Genomic DNA, 19,950 nt, shown 5'->3' with positions numbered 1-19,950 from the left:
TATTGAAAAGTTTTTTTGACACTCAAGTTAGTTATTAGTAACCAGTCATCTCTGTAAAACAATGCAATCTGCTATGCACAGTGTCAACTCATTTTTCTTTCACCGAACAACTGCAGCTCTGCCGTGTACGATATATTATTTCAGCAATAACCAAGTTAAACATACAGTATAAACTTGTGCCAAATGTAATGTGTTAAAAAATAGTTAAATAATAGATTAATATTCTCCCACTTGTGGCAGAACTCTGTGTTCTCCAGCAGCTGTTCATTCAGCTTTACCATAAGATTTGCACTATGGGTATTTTCCACCAAGCTCTTATATGGCAGGTCTGGTGACCATTACCGTTGATGGCAGAGGAATTGTGGGAGTCCCAGACATGTGATAGCTACAACTTTGCCAATTGGAGAAAGGAGGGGGGAGATGATTACTGAAATAATTTGTACCCACTGGAGAGGGGACCGTACAGTAATTTGCACAGCCCATCTTGCATGGTTTCGCACTGTGCGTGCCCCAGAACCAAGAGTATGCAATTAAAAATGATACAGTGCTCTACGTATTTCAGTCGCAACTCCAATTGCGACTGAAGGGGTTTAATTGGGCTGTAAAGGGTCATTCTCAGACAGGGCATGTCAACAAAATTGCAGGCTATGAAGAGATGGACAGAAGAGTGAATACGTCTGTTTCCATGTGTATAATTTGCACCTGGTATAGGGCTGTGCACGTGTGCCCTAATCATGATGGCTATCAACCAAGCCTATGGACAGGGCCGGTATGACCCACAAGGATGCGCACAAATCTGGCCAACTTGCATACAACTCCGCATAAGACTCTTTTGCAGGAGTTCTTTAACAACTATGCTCTTATATAACTGTGATGAAACATTAATAGAAATTATACACAAGTTTGTTAATCTTTATATTTACAACTAAACATGTAAAAGGGGTCTAATAAGGTAAAACATACCTCCAGAAAATCAAAATTTTCTTCAACTGTGGGCTCCTCTGGTTGTGAGGCTGTCTCCTCAGCATCTTCAGTTTGGCCTCCATCTACTGTATGTAATTGTAATTTATGCTCATCTGATGTAATATCACTGTCCTTTGACTCTTCTAACTCAGTAAATCCATTTATGTTCCTTTCTAAATAAGTATCTTTGTCTTCTTGCTCCTCCCCTTGCGTCTCCTCGGACTCCGGTATATCTGACTCAGTATGGCTTTTGATTTCATCCAGTTTAGTATCTATATGCCTTGGCAGCTCTGATAGATCTTCTACAGGTTGAGGTCCTTCTGGATAAGAGTGGCCATGATGCGGCTCTTCCAACTGTGATTGTCTATGGTTTGGCTCCTCAGGCAGATTTTCTTTATGACCGGGCTCAGCCATTGCAGCATCTTTATAGGTTTGCTCCTCTGAATAACTGTGTTCTTGCTGCAGGTATTTATATGTGTGCTCTGCTTCAGCTGAGTGAATGGGTCTGTCATATTGCTCCACTGAAATGTTAGGAGCACTGTCCATCTCCTCTGTGGGCATTAGAATGTATTCATGCCCAGGGCATACTGCAATTGTATGTTTCTTCTCCTCTGGCATGTCATGTATCTGCTCTGCCTCCTTAGGCTGAGTAGTCTTATGCTGTGACTCCTCTGAATAAAGCTGTGACTCCTCTGTGTGCCGTAAATTTGCTGATTGTAGGAGATCTGGCTCCTCTAAATGTGCTCGCTTGCAAATTGGTTCTTCTGATGGCTGACATACTCTAACTGTCTCCTCTGATTCTACATACTTGAGAAGTGGTGCGTCAGCTTGTTTATAAATGCTTTCCTGCTCTTTAAATCTTTGATTTGGCTCATTTGATTGTACATAATGGTGAACTGGCTCTTCTGATTGCACATATCTGTGAACTGACTCCTCTGATTGTACATAATGATAAGTTGGCTCTTCTGATTGGTCATAACTGTGAATTGGCTCCTCTGATTGCACATCATGATGAGATTGCTCTTCTGATTGGTCATAACTGTGAATTGGCTCCTCTGATTGTACAAAATGATGAGCTGGCTTTTTTGATTGGTCATAACTGTGATGTGGCTCCTCTGATTGTACATAATGATGAACTGACTCCTCTGATAGGTCATAATTGTGATTTGGCTCCTCTGATTGTACATAATGATGAACTGGCTCCTCTGTTTGGTCATAACTGTAATTTGGCTCCTCTGATTGTACATAATGATGAACTGGCTCATGTGAGTGCACATAATAATGAGATTGCTCTTCTGATTGGTTATATCTGTGAACTGACTCCTCTGATTGGTCATATCTGTGAAATGGTTCCTCTGATTGTCCATATCTATAAATTGGCTCTTCTGGTTTTTCATAACTGTTCTCCATCTCCTCATGTCTATGAATTGGCCCCTCTGATTGTGCATATTGGTGAACTGACTCAACTGATTGTTCAAGTCTATGAATTGGCTCCTCTGATTCTACATACTGGTCATATGGCTCCTTTGATTGTGCGTCCCTGTGATCTGACTCTTCCGATTGTTCGTATCTATAAGCTGTTTCCTCTGAATGCCTATGAAATGTCTTTTCTAATTGGCTATGTGGGTGCTGTTGTTCCTCTGACTCGTTAGCTGCAAGATCTATTTTTTCTAATGCAATATTACTATCCTGCACCCTGTTTGACTCATACTTTTCTGATTCGGTCAGGTCATCCTGTGGCTTCTCTGAATGGCTGTGTATGACGTGTAACACGTCTGTTTCTGTAGAGCTGTGTTGTAGGTGTTCTGATTCAGCACTTGTTGCATGAGATTCCTTTGAATGAATATATACATCTTCTGGAAGCAGGCTATCATCTTCTTCTACGTGTGATTCCTTATACAGGTGTGGTGCCTTCTTTGTGTCTGCATGTTTGGACAAACCCGACAGAACCATTCTACTTGGATCATAAAGATGCACAGAAGATGAAAGGATATCCTTTCCAAATGTTGATCTAATAGGGTTGTAGGAAACAAACAAAAGATATAAGAAAGCATGTTCTACAAATATTACTTTTTAAAGAACATTTTTGCATATGTATGCAATGTATAATACAAATATATATATATATATATATATGTAACACCCTAAGTCTAGTTACACCTATTATAAGAGTTAGGTTCCTAGGTACAGTCTCCAGTCACTGTCATCAAACTGTGGCTCCACCCAGGAACACCTCCAGCTGCTGTTCCTCACTAAGAGAGGCAGGTCAGAAGGCTCTAATGGCTGCCAGTACTCAGTTCACTGAGCTCCCGGCACTCTCCAGCAGCTCCATCAGCGGCCCTCCGCAGCGCAGCTTCCCCTTCACAGCTCACCTACCAACTGCCGCCCAACTGTCAGTACAAGCCCCTCTGGTCACGGGGCACTGTTTGTCTATTGCATTGGAGGTCCAGTCTCTCCAGCCGCATGCCACCTCCTGAAGCTGGCTACATTATCCACTGTCACCAATGAATACACTCAAATGTCCAGCAACACATATATAAGGGTACACAACATGAGGTACTCCCAGGTTCTGGGGTACCACATACATATATATATATATATATATATATATATATACAGTCAGGTGCATAAATATTGGGACATTGACAGAATTTTCATATTTTGGCCTCTATTCACCACCACAATGGCTTTGAAATGAAACAAACAAGATGTGCTTTAACTGCAGACTTTCAGATGATTTAATTTGAGGGCCATTACATCCAAATCAGGTGAACGGTGTAGGAATTACAACGGTTTCTATATGTGCCTCCCACTTTTTAAGGGGTCAAAAGTAATAGGACAAACTAAACAATCCTAAATCTAACTTTCACTTTTTAATACTTTGTTGCAAATCCTTTGCAGGCAATTACAGCCTGAAGTCTCGAACGCATAGACATCACCAGACGCTGGGTTTCATCCATGGTGATGCTCTGCCAGGCCTCTACTGCAAATGTCTTCAGTTCCTGCTTGTTCTTGGGGCATTCTCCCTTCAGCTTTGTCTTCATCAAGTGAAATGCATGTTCAATCGGATTCAGGTCAGGGGATTGACTTGGCCATTGCATAACATTCCACTTTTTAGCCTTAAAAACTCTTTGGTTGCTTTTGCAGTATGCTTCGGGTCATTGTCCATCTGCACTGTGAAGCACCGTCCAATGAGTTCTGAAGCATTTGACTGAATATGAGCATATAATATTGCCTTAAACACTTCAGAATTCATTCTGCGGCTTTTGTCAGCAGTCACATCATCAATAAATACAAGGGAACCAGTTCCATTGGCAGCCATACATGCCCACGCCATGACACTACCACCACCATGCTTCACTGATGAGGTGGTATGTTTTGGATCATGACCAGTTCCTTTCCTTCTCCATACTCTTCTCTTCCCATCACTCTGGTACAAGTTGATCTTTGTCTCATCTGTCCATAGGATGTTGTACCAGAACTTTAATGGCTTTTTTAGATGTTGTTTGGCAAACTCTAAACTGGTCTTCCTGTTTTTGTGGCTCACCAATGGTTTACATCTTGTGGTGAACCCTCTATATTCATTCTTGTGAAGTCTTCTCTTGATTGCTGACTTTGACACATATACACCTACCTGCTGGAGAGTGTTCTTGATTTGGCCAACTGTTGTGAAGGGGTATGGCGCATGTGTCATTCCTTATTATATACTAATAATTCTTCTGTCATCCACCACAGTTGTTTTCCGTGGTCTTCCGGGTCTTTTGGTGTTGCTGAGCTCTCCGGTGCGTTCTTTCTTTTTAAGAATGTTCCAAACAGTTGATTTGGCCACACCTAATGTTTTTGCTATCTCTCTGATGGGTTTGTTTTGATTTTTCAGCCTAATGATGGCTTGCTTCACTGATAGTGACAGCTCTTTGGATCTCATATTGAGAGTCGACAGCAACTGATTCCAAATGCAAATGTCACACCTCGAATCAACTCCAGACCTTTTACCTGCTTAATTGATAATGAAATTACGAGAGAATAGTCCACACCTGTCTATGAAATAGCTTTTGAGTTGATAGTCCCATTACTTTTGGCCCCTTAAAAAGTGGGAGGCACATATAGAAACCGTTATATTTCCTACACCGTTCACCTGATTTGGATGTAATTACCCTCAAATTAAATCTGAAAGTCTGCAGTTAAACCACATCTTGTTTTATTTCATTTCAAATCCATTGTGGTGGTGAATAGAGGACAAAATATGAAAATTCTGTCAATGTCCCAATATTTATGCACCTGTCTGTATATATATATATATAATAAATATGAACAAATAAAACAAATCAAAAAATTTTTGAGAAGTTGTTATATGCATATATGGGTTTTACCTACTGTAAGCAGCAAGTTGAGGTCAGTAAGACAAGAGGTGGGCAGCACAGATGGTGTAATGGTTAGCATTACTGCCTCACAGCACTGCGGTCGTGGGTTCAATTCCCACCACGGCTAACTGTGTGGAGTTTGTATATTCTCCCAGTGCTTGTGTGGGTTTCCTCCTGGTACTCCGGTTTTCTCCCAGACTCCAAAAATATACTGGTAGGTCAATTAGCTCCCAACAAAAAGAAAAATTAACCCTAGTGTGTATGTGTGTGCGCATGTGATAGGGAATATATATTGTAAGCTCTTCTGGGGCATGGACTGATGTGAATGGCCAAATATTCTCTGTAAAGCACTGCGGAATATGTGTGAGCTATATAAATAACTGATAATAATAATTTCTAATATTCCTGATTATAGCAGCGCATGTGTCATTCCTTATTATATACTAATATTCCTAATGAAGCAGTGGCTGTTTATACAGATATTGTTAGGTTATTCTTATATGTTACTGTAACTTTTGTTACACTGTATATAACTTTTTTGCTGCCTTTTGAGTCACCTCACCTCTCCTACACGTGGCAGGCAGTACCTGGGAGTGCAGTTAGAGGACGGTGAGTGGAGGAGGCTTATTAATTGCTTCAAAATGTCTAAATGTATCAATCATGCTTGTACGTCATACTGATAGGGTTAATATGACTCTGGGCAGCTTACATAATATCTGGCCTTCATAATTTATATTTTGCTGGCAAGTAGGTGATATCATTCACACATCCTGAAACTGTCCAGCTCTCCTCCACTTTTGGAAGGAGGCATCTAATCTTCTATTTTAGGATTGATCTATTTCCCTTGATCTGACCCCCACTGTGGCACTATTGCAGAGTTACCTGACTGTTATAACTTTATATCATAGACAAGTTTTTAGCAATATCCTCATATCGGCATAAGTAGATAACGATCAGCTCTGGAAAACTCTGTGGCCCCTTGTCCATAGACTGCCCTTACTCTGTCTCCCCTTCTCCCCTTCCTCCCCTATCATAAAGTGGTTTACTTAGCAAGAATTTGTTACCAAAAAAGTTGTTTCTTTCTCTTAATGATTTGCTCTGCTAAACACACTACTTTAGTACGATTCATAATTTGGCTGTATTCATTTGCTGTTCTGTTCCTAGCCATTATTGAGTTTAGGCTTACTGGGCGTGTGTTTATTTGAAGCTTTATGTTTTGTTGTGCCACATGTTGTATGTTTACTGGTTTGTAACATATCTACTTGTGAGCTGGAGAGTTCAGCTGGCATGCATCACCAGCATATGAATAAATTGCTAGTTTAGCTGCTGCAATAGAGCTATGCAGCCAGCACTCTACAAAAGAGCTGACACTTAATACTGCAGCCAAGTTGTTACATTAATTCCATTTTATAGAGTAACAAGTAAAAAAAATCATCACCAATGAGTGAAATATCTTATTATAAATTGGGGATGTATTTTTTTAATCTATACTAATATAGTAAGAACGTTGTATCTGTCAGTTTGTTCCAAAATGGCGCAAAAACTACTGAACTGAGAGCCTAATTCAGCTTTCAAAATAGAGTAAGATATAGCATGTAACTGTGAACCAGAACAAACCATGGCAAGAGGTGCAAATACATACATTTTATTTTGCATGCAGGATAAATACTGTCTGCTTTTGCATGTAGTCCACAAATGCTGCACAGCTTTATTTTTACACTGCACTTTAGATGTCAGTTTGGACACCCCCCTCCCAAATCTAACTTTCTACACATTTTAAGTCTGCCCCACCTGCAGTGCAACATGGTTTTACCAAGATGATCAGTAACGTGCTATGGAACTCATTCAGAGCCGCTCGCAAGCTGCTCGATGATTGTGCACTGCGCATGTGCCGCGTCTCGCTTGCGCGTACGCGAGCCCCGCTAATTGACTGGAGTTCCAGTCGCTAGGGTCTCGCAACAAAACGGGGCTCGCAACAAAACGGGGCGGCTGTCGATGGTGAGTGACAGCTCGCCCCGTTTTGTGGGCGGGAAGAGGGGGGTGGTTGCCCAAAATTAAAGATTCAACACATGTCCTGCAAATATTAGATACATTTAATTGGAAAAACTTCTATCCCCCATGAGAAATGCTTGACCAGTATTTTTAATGCGTTAAAACTGGATCCCATGATGACTTTAGCAAAAATTACTTTTAGAAGAGTGTCTTGAATTTGTACTCAAACACAATTATTTTACCTTTCTAGATGCGTTTTATCTCCAGACTTGCGGTTGTGCGATGGGGACGATCTGCGCACCTAGTCTGGCGAATTTATACATGGGAGAGTGGGAAAAACAACATATATTGACATCTAACCCCTATCATGATAATATTATTTAATTTAAACGCTATATCGATGATATCTTAGTGATTTGGAGGGGTGATAAAGATAGCTTTGATGATTTTGTGAGGTGTTTGCATATTAATGATTTTAATCTTGGTTTTACATCAAATTTTAATAAGAAAGAAATTTAATTTTTAGACTTGGTTTTAACCATTGAAACATGTGCTCAGGGTAATAATGAGTTACAGACGAACACATTTTTTAAGAAGGTAGACTGCAATAGTTATAGTATAAAAATTCAGGTCCAGTGCGCTCTTAAATAGCCCTGACGAAGCCCGCATTCGATTGGACGGACAAAACGCGTTGGCCACGCCCCCTGTAAGGAATGCTACCCGGAAGAAGGTATCTGGCGGTGACACAGGCGTGCACGCTCACCGCCAGCTACACCCTACTCCTAGCAGCCGAAGAGAGCGACGATCCGGCTGCCATCACGGGACCCACCAAGGACGGGTCTCCAACTTTACCATCAAAGACTGACGGAGGCAACATCACATTCAGCAGACGGCAACACTGGTATCGGAGGTAGCAGGTGCGCGCACCGACTCATCCTTTCTACAGACTTTTCTGCAAGTTTACACCCTATCCACCCAGAGGGAGAATGAGGAAAAGACTTAGGGGGTCATTCAGACCCACTCGCGAGCGGCAGTACGCTCGCAAGTGGGTCGATGTTCCCCACTGCGCATGCGCACGACGAAGGGAGCTCCGTCGTGCGCATGTGCGAGACCCGGCGAGCAAAGGACTTTCCATCGCTCCAGGTCTCGCACCAAAGGGGGCGTGCTGTCGATGTTGATTGACAGCACGGCCCCTTTGGTGGGCGTTCCGGGGGCGTGCCTGCCAGACGGAGGCGTTCCTATGGGAACGCCTACCGTCTGAAGCCGGCCCCACTGACATCACTAGTGATGTCAGTGGGAGTGATTTTGGCTCTGATAGAGCCAAAATCACTCCTGGCCTTGCGGTTGAGAAACCCGACCACAGGGTTTCACTCGCAAGTCCGATGGTCGCGATGGTCAAGACCATCACGACCATCTTGTTGGACGCTCGTATATGCTGTGGGTGGTGACCCACAGCTATACGAGCGTCCAGGAGGACGCTCCATTTTAATGGAGGTGGGCTCTGATTCAGAGCGAGCGCTCTGGTCAGAGCGTCGGCTCTGAATCAGGACCTTAAGTCACACATTACCCCATTCTCCTCTATTTATAATTCATCCTTCTAACTTTCACTCATACCAAGACTTGACCACCTGTTATGCTGTAGGATTTTTTTGCAGCAATTTTTTTACTGCAATTTTAACAACATGAGTTCACAGCCTGCATAACTATTGTTTTTTTAATGTTTGTCTATATGATTTTAACGCATTTATGTAATTGAATATTATTGTCATGTATTAAGGCAGCTGGTAAGACAGCAGTCCTTTTTATTCCAATTAGTTTACTCAGTGTTGCACAACTCAATGCTGTACATATAATTTTGTACATATATAACTTTGTACTTTTATTATTATTTATAATTTTATTTTTATCTTCATTAATTAATAAATACATTTATTCCTATTTGCGCCTCACACGCATTATATTTATTAGACTGCAATAGTTATTTAGACTATCATAGCTGCCATCATAATAGATGGATGAAAAATTGACCTTTTTCACAGCTAGTAAGGTTGAGATGTAATTGTAGTTCCCTTGTTAAATTTAATGAACTTGCTGAAGTTTACAGGCAGAGATTTTTAGAAAAGGGCTATCCTGCTGCTATAATTAATGCTGCCATTGAAAGAGCCAGGACTTTAGAAAGAAAAAATCTAATTAGTTATAAAATAATACGAGTGTAGTGAAAAAGGATACAGAGAATACTAAATGTTCGTTCATTACTGAATTTAGGCCCTCATTCAGAGCCGTTCGCTATTTGCGTTCGTTCGTTCAAAAACAAGGGGTGGCTATTCAAATGATCCGTTCGCACATTGCAGTCTGTTCACACCTCTAAGTCTGAACGAGCGAGCAAAACATACGCTCGTTTATTTGTTAAAAACGCCCCCTGGCCGCTCGCACCATCATGTCCGCTATTTATTAGATTAATCGAGTACATCGAACAAGATATGAACTGCTCGCTATTCTTGTGGTTGGTTTTTTCAACCGCTATTTTGCGAGCAGTTCTGAGTTAAAAAAAAACAAGTGACGTGATCAATGACTCTGCTGTATAAATTATGCACACCCATAAAACGCCCGTTTTGACCTTTAAGCACGCCTGCGTTCTGATCTCCACTCCCCGTTTTCAAGCACCTTCCCCTGTTACCACCCACATACGCCTCATTCTGTCACTCAAAATAGCAGGCACTCGCTATATTGCGTACAAACGATTTTCAGCCGCACTGACTGGTTCGCGCATGCGTACTAAAAACCGTACACATGCGCAGATGTGCGAACATCGCTCGGAACGAGCGTACTGCCGCTAGCGAGTGGCTCTGAATGAGGGCCTTAGTTCTTCTAGTCAGGAGGTGTATAAAATTTTGAATAAATACTGGCACATTATAAGAATGGATTCAATTTTATCTACTATTATGCCAAAAAAACCTGACGTTTTTTTTACGAGAGCTCGTACTCTGAAATCTTTTTTATCCTCTAGTTTGCTTCCTAGGATTGTTGATAGGGGAACAAATGCATCTGGATCCTTCATGAAAACTGAGGGGTGTTTCACCTGTGGTAACTGCAAAGTATGTCCTCATGGTTAGAATAGACAAAAAACTTTCAATGCAGGAAAAGAATTTAAGGTCAAACATTTAATTACTTGTAACACCACATTTGTAATCTATTTACTAATATGTGGGTGTGGAAAATTGTATGTGGGTAAAGCAAAGAGAGTTTTAAAAATTAGGATATTAGAATATCTTAGGAATATAAAAAATGGTATAGAGAACCATAGTGTACCCAGGCATTTTAAAAAATGCCAAAGTAATAATCCAAAAGCGTAGAAATTTATGGGACTGGAACATATTCGACCAGATATGAAGGATGGTAATAGGGAAAACATAGTAGCCAAAAGAGAATCCTTTTGGATTATCACCTTAAATACTCTACACCCCAATGGGTTAAATGAGGGGTATGATATTACCCTGTTTTTAAGGGAATTAATTGTTTTACCTCTGTCCACTTGTTTATAATGGGACTGATTATTCCTTATTTGATGTAGTTTCTTTGGTTTATATATCGGTGTATGCTGTTTTAACACGTTTTTATTTTTTTATCTTTCAGATACATTGATTGTAGTATCCTGTTATAATTAGATAGCATATTTTTAATTCATTATATTTTTAATCATATATTTATATTTTGTAATGATGTAAATATGTTCATATATGTGCTGTAGAAGTTTGTTACTTTTTAAATGAACACTGTTGCAATCTGTGACAAGCAGTTAATTAATTTGTATAAGAAGATACACCTGCTTAATGGGAGCAAGAACTGCTATTTAAACCCTCTTCAGAATAATGCCAGCCAGCCTCCTGACGAAGTCAAAGGACGAAACATGTTGGGGCGTGGCCTGGCGTGACTCTCTGTTACTGCTTGACTGGCTGGATTAGAACCTGGAGACGTTCGGGTGAAACACCAGCCTTATTGTAATTTCACTGTTTATGCTTGCGGTGGTTTTAGACTGCCTACTTTGGTATGCAAACTGACCTGGAGTCTTTGTTTTTTATGTAATAAAACTTTTGTCTATATTTGATGCACGATGTGGTGCCCCATTTTTGTGCTCTTATATTTCAGTTCCCTTAGGAACGCCTGACGTTTGTTGGGCGATCCATCTGACATCACTATTGATGTCAGTAGTGGACTTCCTGCTCTATTAGAGCAGGCAGTCCACTCGGCCTTGCGGCAGCTAGACCCTACCCCAGGGTCTCGTCGCAAGGCTGATGGTCGCGATTATCGCGATGGTCTCCAGCTCGCTCACCCACAGCTTTGCGAGCGGCCGGAGACCAAAAGAAAAACACGCCCACAAACCCTGGGAGCGGCCGCCAGCAGCGAGCGGCTCTGAATCAAGGCCTATATCTTACTCTATTCCCAATGCTGAATCAGGCCCTGATTTTCATGAAAACCACATTATTGTATAGTTGAAACTCCTAGAAATAACCTGCACTTTGTTTCCTCTGTCTGTCAAGTTAACGCTAAGCAATTACAAAAGCAATCACAAAAACAAAATGTATTGACATCATCAATGTAAGAGATAGGTGTGGCACCATGCGCGCAGCTGGTAAGGGTTGGGAGGAGAGGTGCTTTGGGCCCACGGTCACTTGAATAGGATAGGTTACATAGCAGTCTGTGCACAGAGCACACAGTTACATTGGTGTGAGTGGTGGGTGAAGGTGCTGCTGGTCACTTAGCCACTCCCACTACAGAGTCCCTATACAAAGCAATACAACTAAAGCACCTCAAATAAAAAAATAGTTGGCAGAAGTGATTTCATCGTGGACGAATCTGCAGGCAACAGCCATTCAGAAATATTTATATTATAGATAAGGCAGAGGTAAAAGTATGTAGAATTAGGATACAAAACAAAAAAAGTCTAGGAGGAATTGAGTATTTCAGAAGTGAGACAACATGTGCAGTGATGTAGCCAGGGGGGAGCAATTGCACCCCCTGCTGAAATAGTGTTGAAAATGGTGCCTATCATATTAGGAACCCTCCAGGTGGAGAAGTTAGGGACGTGATAACACGAGAAGCAGTGTGGCCAGGTCACATTATACACAACTGCTACTATTGAATAAAACTGGTCCAACCAGACAGATATGCCCAGCTATATTGTTGCTGCTGCGAATTGCGAGACGCATAGCGTGAGGTGCGCACCCACAAGCGGATATGCGCACTGTGTACGGGTCCGCACCTCCATAGGAATGCATGGTGCGATAGCCGTGTGCGCCATAGTGTAACGTATGCAAGCGCGGGGAATCACATGGCATGATGCATGCACACGTTTGTGGCACGATCAGCCAAAATGTAACTGGGCGAATCCGTACTTTGGGCCTGATTCAGAGCCGTTCGCTATTTGTGGTCGTTCGTTCAAAAACAAGGGGTGGCTATTCAAATGATCCGTTCGCAAATTGCAGTCTGTTCCCACCTCTAAGTCTGAACAAGCGAGCAAAACATACGCTCGTTTATTTGATAAAAACGCCCCCTGGCCGCACGCACCATACGTCATGTCCGCTATTTATTAGATTAATCGAGTACATCGTACAGCGTATGAACTGCTCGCTATTCTGTGGTTGGTGTTTTCAACCGCTATTTTGCGAGCAGTTCTGAGTTAAAAAAAACCAAGTGACGTGGTCAATGACGCTGCTGTATTAATTATGCACTCCCTTAAAACGCCCGTTTTGACCTTTAAGCACGCCTGCGTTCGGATCTCCACTCCCCGTTTTCAAGCACCTTCCCCTGTTACCACCCACATATGCCTCATTCTGTCACTCAAAATAGCAGGCCCTCGCTATATTGCGTACCAACGATTTTCGGCCGCTCTGACTGGTTCGCGCATGCGTACTAAAAACCGTACGCATGCGCAGATGTGCGAACATCGCTCGGAACGAGCGTACTGCCGCTAGCGAGTGGCTCTGAATGAGGGCCTTTGGTCAAAAGCTTTCAATCAGTAAATAGGCCACATGGGCTATTGTCACATTGCCATCTATGGCGTCAATCCAATTAGGTGCGAGTTGTGATTTCCAAGTTTGTTTCATGACACTCACAGACTTCGCATGTATACGCGCACCTGAGAATTCTCCAATTAAATTAAAAATAAGGGGTTTGCGAATTGTCTGCCAAATGAGATGTGAGAGAAGTGCATGAAAAAGTGGGGTGACCGTCCTGACAATTTCATTTGCAGAATCATACAGTTGGTTGTTAGTGGACATAAGGAAAGTACTGGAGCTTTTTAAAGGGTGTTAAATGGCTGATTTGTTTTTTTGTTTTTTTTTAAAAGTAAAAAGAAAGCAAACTGTTTTCATTTACTTTCATAAAAAAAATAAAAAAGAGGAAAAAATGTAAAAATAAAAAGGTAGAAAAAGATTGTTTTGGGGTACTTTGAGGTGATTAATAAAATGTAAAAAAAAATAATAATAAACAAAAACCCTAATTAAATTTGGGGTGCAATAAAGCAACCAAAAAGTTGATTTGTAGGTAATTTGAGGCCATTTTTTAAACCCCAAAAAATGACATGCAGTTATTGGACCAATCAAGGGTGATTCAATTCAGCACGATGCTGAATAGCCCACGGGGGAGACTCCCGGGGCTATTTAATTCACTGCGCTGTTTGGTTGGACTTCTTCTCGCACCCCTTTGGAGATGTGAGGAGAAATCCGACTAAAGTGCCAGCGCTGTTTTACTACTTAGCACGGCGATGACTGCCGCATGGCCGGCACTTTAGTCGGAGAAAGCGCCAGGTTAAGTTGCAGGTGTATTCAATTTGGAGCAAAAAGCCGGAATCAGCAAAAAAGTTTCGCCAATGACGTCATTTCGCCAGGCGGAAAAGTATCGCCGTATTCAATTTGAAAGACTTTCCGCCTAGGCTGAAAGTCAATGCAATGTAATAGGCAAAAAAGTTTTGCCTATGAATAGCAGGCGGAAAAGTGAAGAATTGGGGTTTTGGGGTGCAACGTTGCGGGAACCCCCGTGCAGCCTTCAGACAGTCGGAGAAAGCGGCCAGCACTTTAGTCGGAGAAAGCAGCAGGTTAAGTTGCAGGTTAAGGCCTGTATTCAATTTGGACCGAAAAGCCGCAATCGGCGAAAAAGTTTCGCCAATGACATCATTTAGCCAGGCGGAAAAGTATCACCGTATTCAATTTGAAAGATTTTCCGCCTAGGCGGAAAGTCAATGCAATGTAATAGGCGAAAAAGTTTCGCCTATGAATGCAGGCGGAAAAAAGTACAGAATTGGGGTTTTGGGGTGCAACGTTGCGGGAACCCCCGTGCAGCCTTCAGACAGTCCCCCAAAGGTGAACTGCGTCAAAATAAAAAAACACTTAAGAACACCCCAAAACTCACTTGCATTTTGCGGGCGGAAAAAAAAAAAGTTGGGGGACAAAGTTAAAAACTAGCGAACTACACTCTATTTGGGTCCCCAAGTATGCCCCATGTGTTTTTTTCATTGCAGGTGCTTGCGGTAGGTGGATTTTTCATGATTTTTAAACTTCACTTTTGCAACTTTAAAATATGCTGGCCCCCATTTTCAAGTACCCCAAATTTGCTGGGATAAGTTATTTTCTGCAAAAAAAAATCCCGAATACTATTCTGCACCACTTATACAAAAACGCTATTTAGCAGCTATTGAGCCCGTTTAAAAACACCAAATACCTTCAGCAAGCCAAATTGGGGGTAACCATAGCTAATCCCCATGTCAGAGTATCTTTTGGGGGTGTCAGTCTGATTTCCCCAATTCTGACAGGACCAAGAGGTTCTGCATAGTGTCTAAACATTTTAACCTTAAACTAAAGATTTACCCTACCATCTCTCACCCTCAGGGAGGTGCGAACGGAAAAATGCGAGTTTACTCTGACTGGTTCAATGCGAGTTTCTAATTGGATTGCACTATGAATTTGCTGAGAAAACGGCAATTCGCAACTCGCACCTAATTCAATTGACCCCTATGAAGGATGTGTTATTTTATCTCAGTGGACCAAAATATTAACAATAAATTGAAGCAATCTGTTTGTTTATAATGACAACAGTATTAAAAAGCATGTGATCCTACCAGGGATTATAAAATTGTGAAGAATATGAAATGTAATACTTTTGTTTAGTGTGCCGTCTACTCTGGATATTGTGCTATATAAAAATGTGTTGTATGTAAAATAGCTTGCTGGGGAAATCTGTACATTTACTTGGACGGAAAACAGTATGAAGAGGATTAAGCAGACAGCTGTTCCCACCAATTAGTAACCCTGTAAAATAATCTTTACAATTTAATAATGAAATGGAAATAAGTGGAATGTCAGGTTTGACAAATAAAGCAATAAAATTACTTAAGGCGCTACAATTTATGGATCTCGGCCAGTAAATACTAGATCGTTTTTAATTAAATGCTGCTTATGTACTGTATGGGGTACATTTACTAAAGTGTTGATTTTTAGAAGTGGAGATGTTGCCCATAGAAACCAATCAAATTCTACTTAACATTTATTTAGCACCTTCTAGAAGATAATAGCTAGTATATGATTGGTTGCTATGGGCAACATCTCCACTTCTAAAAAAACGCACTTTAGTAAATATACCCCTGCGAGTCTAACTGTATAATGCTAACTAAATCAGCCTATGGGGTAAATGTAACAGCCGGATCAATGGAGGCATCGGTGAGTTTCCGGCCAGTTTGCCCAATGTTTAAAGGGGCGGTCATTTAAGATGCAAACCTAACCTTCTTTTACCTTTGAATGGTTGCCTTTTTAAAACATTGGGGAGTCTTGCCGGAAACTCACCAATGCCTGTATCACGCAGGCTATTACATTTACCCCTATGTGTTGTAAATTCAAGATGGAGAAGAAACTGCGCAATAAAGCAGAATAATAGAACAGGCCTATCAATAACTTCATGTCATAAATCATTACACACATACTTTACTGTACACAACACCTACAGGTGGAGGACATAAAACTATAAAAACAAATACTGCCTTTGAAAAACCTGTCTGACAGGGAAACGCGTCAGGCCTCCCACCTAAGGACTTATCCCCGTTCCATTGCTTTTGGAGTGCTCAATCTGCAAGTGACTACACAAGGTAGAGACTTATGTGACCAAAACCGGAGGACTACAAGTACAAGCCACATTTGGGATATCTATTAAAGCGACTTGACTACAGCCAAGGGATTGCACAGGCTGCACAATATTATTACCCTGCTGGATCTTTGGACATTCTCTCTTTACATAGCAGGTGGCACCGGTAACTGTATCCTACCTGCTATATCAAGCAATTTATTGGGGAACACGTCCTATTTGATGGTGGATAATTTATCTCATTTTTATATATGCATATTTATGCCAATCATTAGATGATATTTGATCGTATGTTGATTATTATAATTATCATGTGATTTATCTACGCATGCACCAGTTTTTTAGGTACTACAATAATTAAATAAATTAGATTTTATTGTGAAAGGTTACTCACACAGTCATTTTCTTCTTATTTAGAATATCAGCTATATATGCAAAATAAGATATGTGCCGTTATCTCTATGCATATAGATTCTTTTTACTAGAATAACAGAACAGGCCAATCAATAACTTCATGTCATAAATTATTACACACATTCTTTACTGTACACAGCACCTACAAGTGGAGAACATAAAACTATAAAAAAAAAAAAAAAACAACATGAAGTTTCTTATTAGGCCTGTATCACCTTACTGTGCCATTGCATCGCGTCTACGAGTGCAGGTAGGAAGAGCACCATTCTTCTACAAGAAAGTCACCCAATTAGCATCTGGTTGACTATGGCAGAAATCACTGTTCTAGTCTTTGCATGCCATGCCTGTCCCAGAACATGCTGGGATATCATTACTTCATTAAGGCTTGTAGGAAACTTGTGGAAACCCTTGCTTTCAATATGCCTGTTGTCCATCACTTACTCAGAAGTGGCTGTCACTCGCCATTAACATTAGCATGTATTTTGTGAATGTGAGGAGTGCTGCTACCCATCTTCAGCACTGTGAGGAGTGCTGCTACCCATCTTCAGCACTGTGAGGAGTGCTGCTACCCAACTTCAGCACTGTGAGGAGTGCTGCTACCCAACTTCAGCACTGTGAGGTGTGCTGCTACCCAACTTCAGCACTGTGAGGAGTGCTGCTACCCAACTTCAGCACTGTGAGGAGTGCTGCTACCCAACTTCAGCACTGTGAGGAGTGCTGCTACCCAACTTCAGCACTGTGAGGAGTGCTGCTACCCAACTTCAGCACTGTGAGGAGTGCTGCTACCCAACTTCAGCACTGTGAGGTGTGCTGCTACCCAACTTCAGCACTGTGAGGAGTGCTGCTACCCAACTTCAACACTGTGAGGTGTGCTGCTACCCAACTTCAGCACTGTGAGGTGTGCTGCTACCCAACTTCAGCACTGTGAGGAGTGCTGCTACCCAACTTCAGCACTGTGAGGAGTGCTGCTACCCAACTTCAGCACTGTGAGGAGTGCTGCTACCCAACTACAGCACTGTGAGGAGTGCTGCTACCCAACTTCAGCACTGTGAGGAGTGCTGCTACCCAACTTCAGCACTGTGAGGAGTTCTGCTACCCAACTTCAGCACTGTGAGGAGTTCTGCTACCCAACTTCAGCACTGTGAGGAGTTCTGCTACCCAACTTCAGCACTTTGAGGAGTGCTGCTACCCAACTTCAGCACTGTGAGGAGTGCTGCTACCCAACTTCAGCACTGTGAGGAGTGCTGCTACCCAACTTCAGCACTGTGAGGAGTGCTGCTACCCAACGTCAGCACTGTGAGGAGTGCTGCTACCCAACTTCAGCACTGTGAGGAGTTCTGCTACCCAACTTCAGCACTGTGAGGTGTGCTGCTACCCAACTTCAGCACTGTGAGGAGTGCTGCTACCCAACTTCAGCACTGTGAGGAGTGCTGCTACCCAACTTCAGCACTGTGAGGAGTGCTGCTACCCAACTTCAGCACTGTGAGGAGTTCTGCTACCCAACTTCAGCACTGTGAGGAGTGCTGCTACCCAACTTCAGCACTGTGAGGAGTTCTGCTACCCATAACCACTATACAGTATGTCTATTACACATGCTTTTAAACAAACTCGCATGGTGTTTACAGTATTTACTTTTATGTCACAAATCATACTTTAAATATTTCAATTTCACCTTACAATTTACCACTATGTATACTAAATATAGTACTGTGTGCATGTGACATACTCGTTTTTATGCTGCAATAAGCATTTTTGTTGTGATACCATGTATGTCTGCATTGTGCTTTGCACGACGCAATAAGTACTGTACATCGTGCTGTATCACAATGTGCACTGTTAAAATATTGGTTGAGTGAAACCAATTAGAGATACTGTAAGTTATTACCTGGATTCTGCAGTGGAATCAATTTGTTTGTGAGTTAATTCTGTTCCATGGGTCACATAATCCCCAGTTGGCATTCTAGCATCAGCTTCTCTCTCATTTAAGCTTTCATGCTCTTCCTCTACAATATCATCAGGTATTTTTGTGTTGATGTCTTGGTGGTCATCTGCAAAATACCCATATGAGCTCTCTGTGTGACAAAGGGGATCTCTGTCTGCTGGACTAACAGCTTTGATTTCCTCACACTCGGAGTCTGATCTATCATCGTCAGCCTGTCTTTCAATCTTCTTCTCTCCAGGCAGTACATAGCGTCCAGCGCTGCCAGTCAGGTCTGTAGGAGCTGTGCTTGTGTTATCTTCAGGCTGACTTTCTGTCACTTGTGTGCCTGCAGGACATGGAGCATTCTCTTTCACTGTCTCTTTCTGTACATTTGTTGCAGGTCCCTGTGAGGTCTGTATGATACAGGTAAAGGAATAATAACATTTGAAAACAATTAATTACATAAACATATGGACAAGCTTGACTATGGTCATGTACAGTAGTTGTTTTTCCATGTTACTAGACACTTGTTAATGCAACAAATAGTACTTACTAAAATCCTGCAGAGGGCACCAGTGTAATGGCGGGGTGCGGACAGGCGTAGGCTGTCTCTTATCTACGTTCAGTCACTCTTCTAATACCCATTACCTGTCACACATAGTAGTGGTGGGAGCCCATTCACTGCTGCTCTAATATGCAGGACAGCAGTGAATATAGGTGTGCACACAACCCTTAAACAGATTGTAGGATTGGCAGACACTGGCAGCCCTCTAGGTCAGCTCAGAGGGTGGTCTATGGCATTGGGAGTGTGCGTGTGGAGGGATGGGGATGTCATAGACACCTTAGCCAGAGCCTGTGCACACCTATGGCAGTGACTGAACATCTCTTTAAATGACCAGCTATTGGGACAGTGCAGTCCCAATCATGAGAGTCGGACAAAGCCTTTAAATCGGTACTACTACAAAATTTGGGACATTTTACATAACAAAATATTAAGAGTTTCCCAGACCTGCATGTATTGTAGCATGTCACATCATTGTACCAGCTGCGGTCATAGACAATGAATCCCGGCAAATATGAATTCATGAATAGGTAGCAATATAGCATTTATTAAAATGGCAAAGAATAAGTGGAACTGGAATATTTTATCACTGGAACATTGCATCTCTG

The 19,950-nt window shown here is 41.8% G+C and overlaps 1 protein-coding gene across 1 annotated transcript in view; it reads right to left on the bottom strand.

Moving 5' to 3' along the window:
* Nucleotides 1–19,950, bottom strand: part of CNOT12 (CCR4-NOT transcription complex subunit 12) — a 72,416-nt gene that overhangs the window by 22,748 nt on the left and 29,718 nt on the right. Inside the window, exons 5-6 of the mRNA XM_088473470.1 lie at nucleotides 18,745–19,193; nucleotides 964–2,974 (exon numbers count right to left, since the gene is read on the bottom strand). Coding sequence (XP_088329596.1) covers nucleotides 964–2,974; nucleotides 18,745–19,193 — 2,460 coding nt within the window. The remainder of the gene's footprint in view (nucleotides 1–963; nucleotides 2,975–18,744; nucleotides 19,194–19,950) is intronic.

The sequence above is a fragment of the Taudactylus pleione genome, unplaced genomic scaffold (genome assembly GCF_031769625.1).
Source record: "Taudactylus pleione unplaced genomic scaffold, aTauple2 ptg000136l, whole genome shotgun sequence".
NCBI classification, from domain to species: Eukaryota; Metazoa; Chordata; class Amphibia; order Anura; family Myobatrachidae; genus Taudactylus; species Taudactylus pleione.
This window is presented reverse-complemented; position numbering and strand designations above follow the sequence as displayed.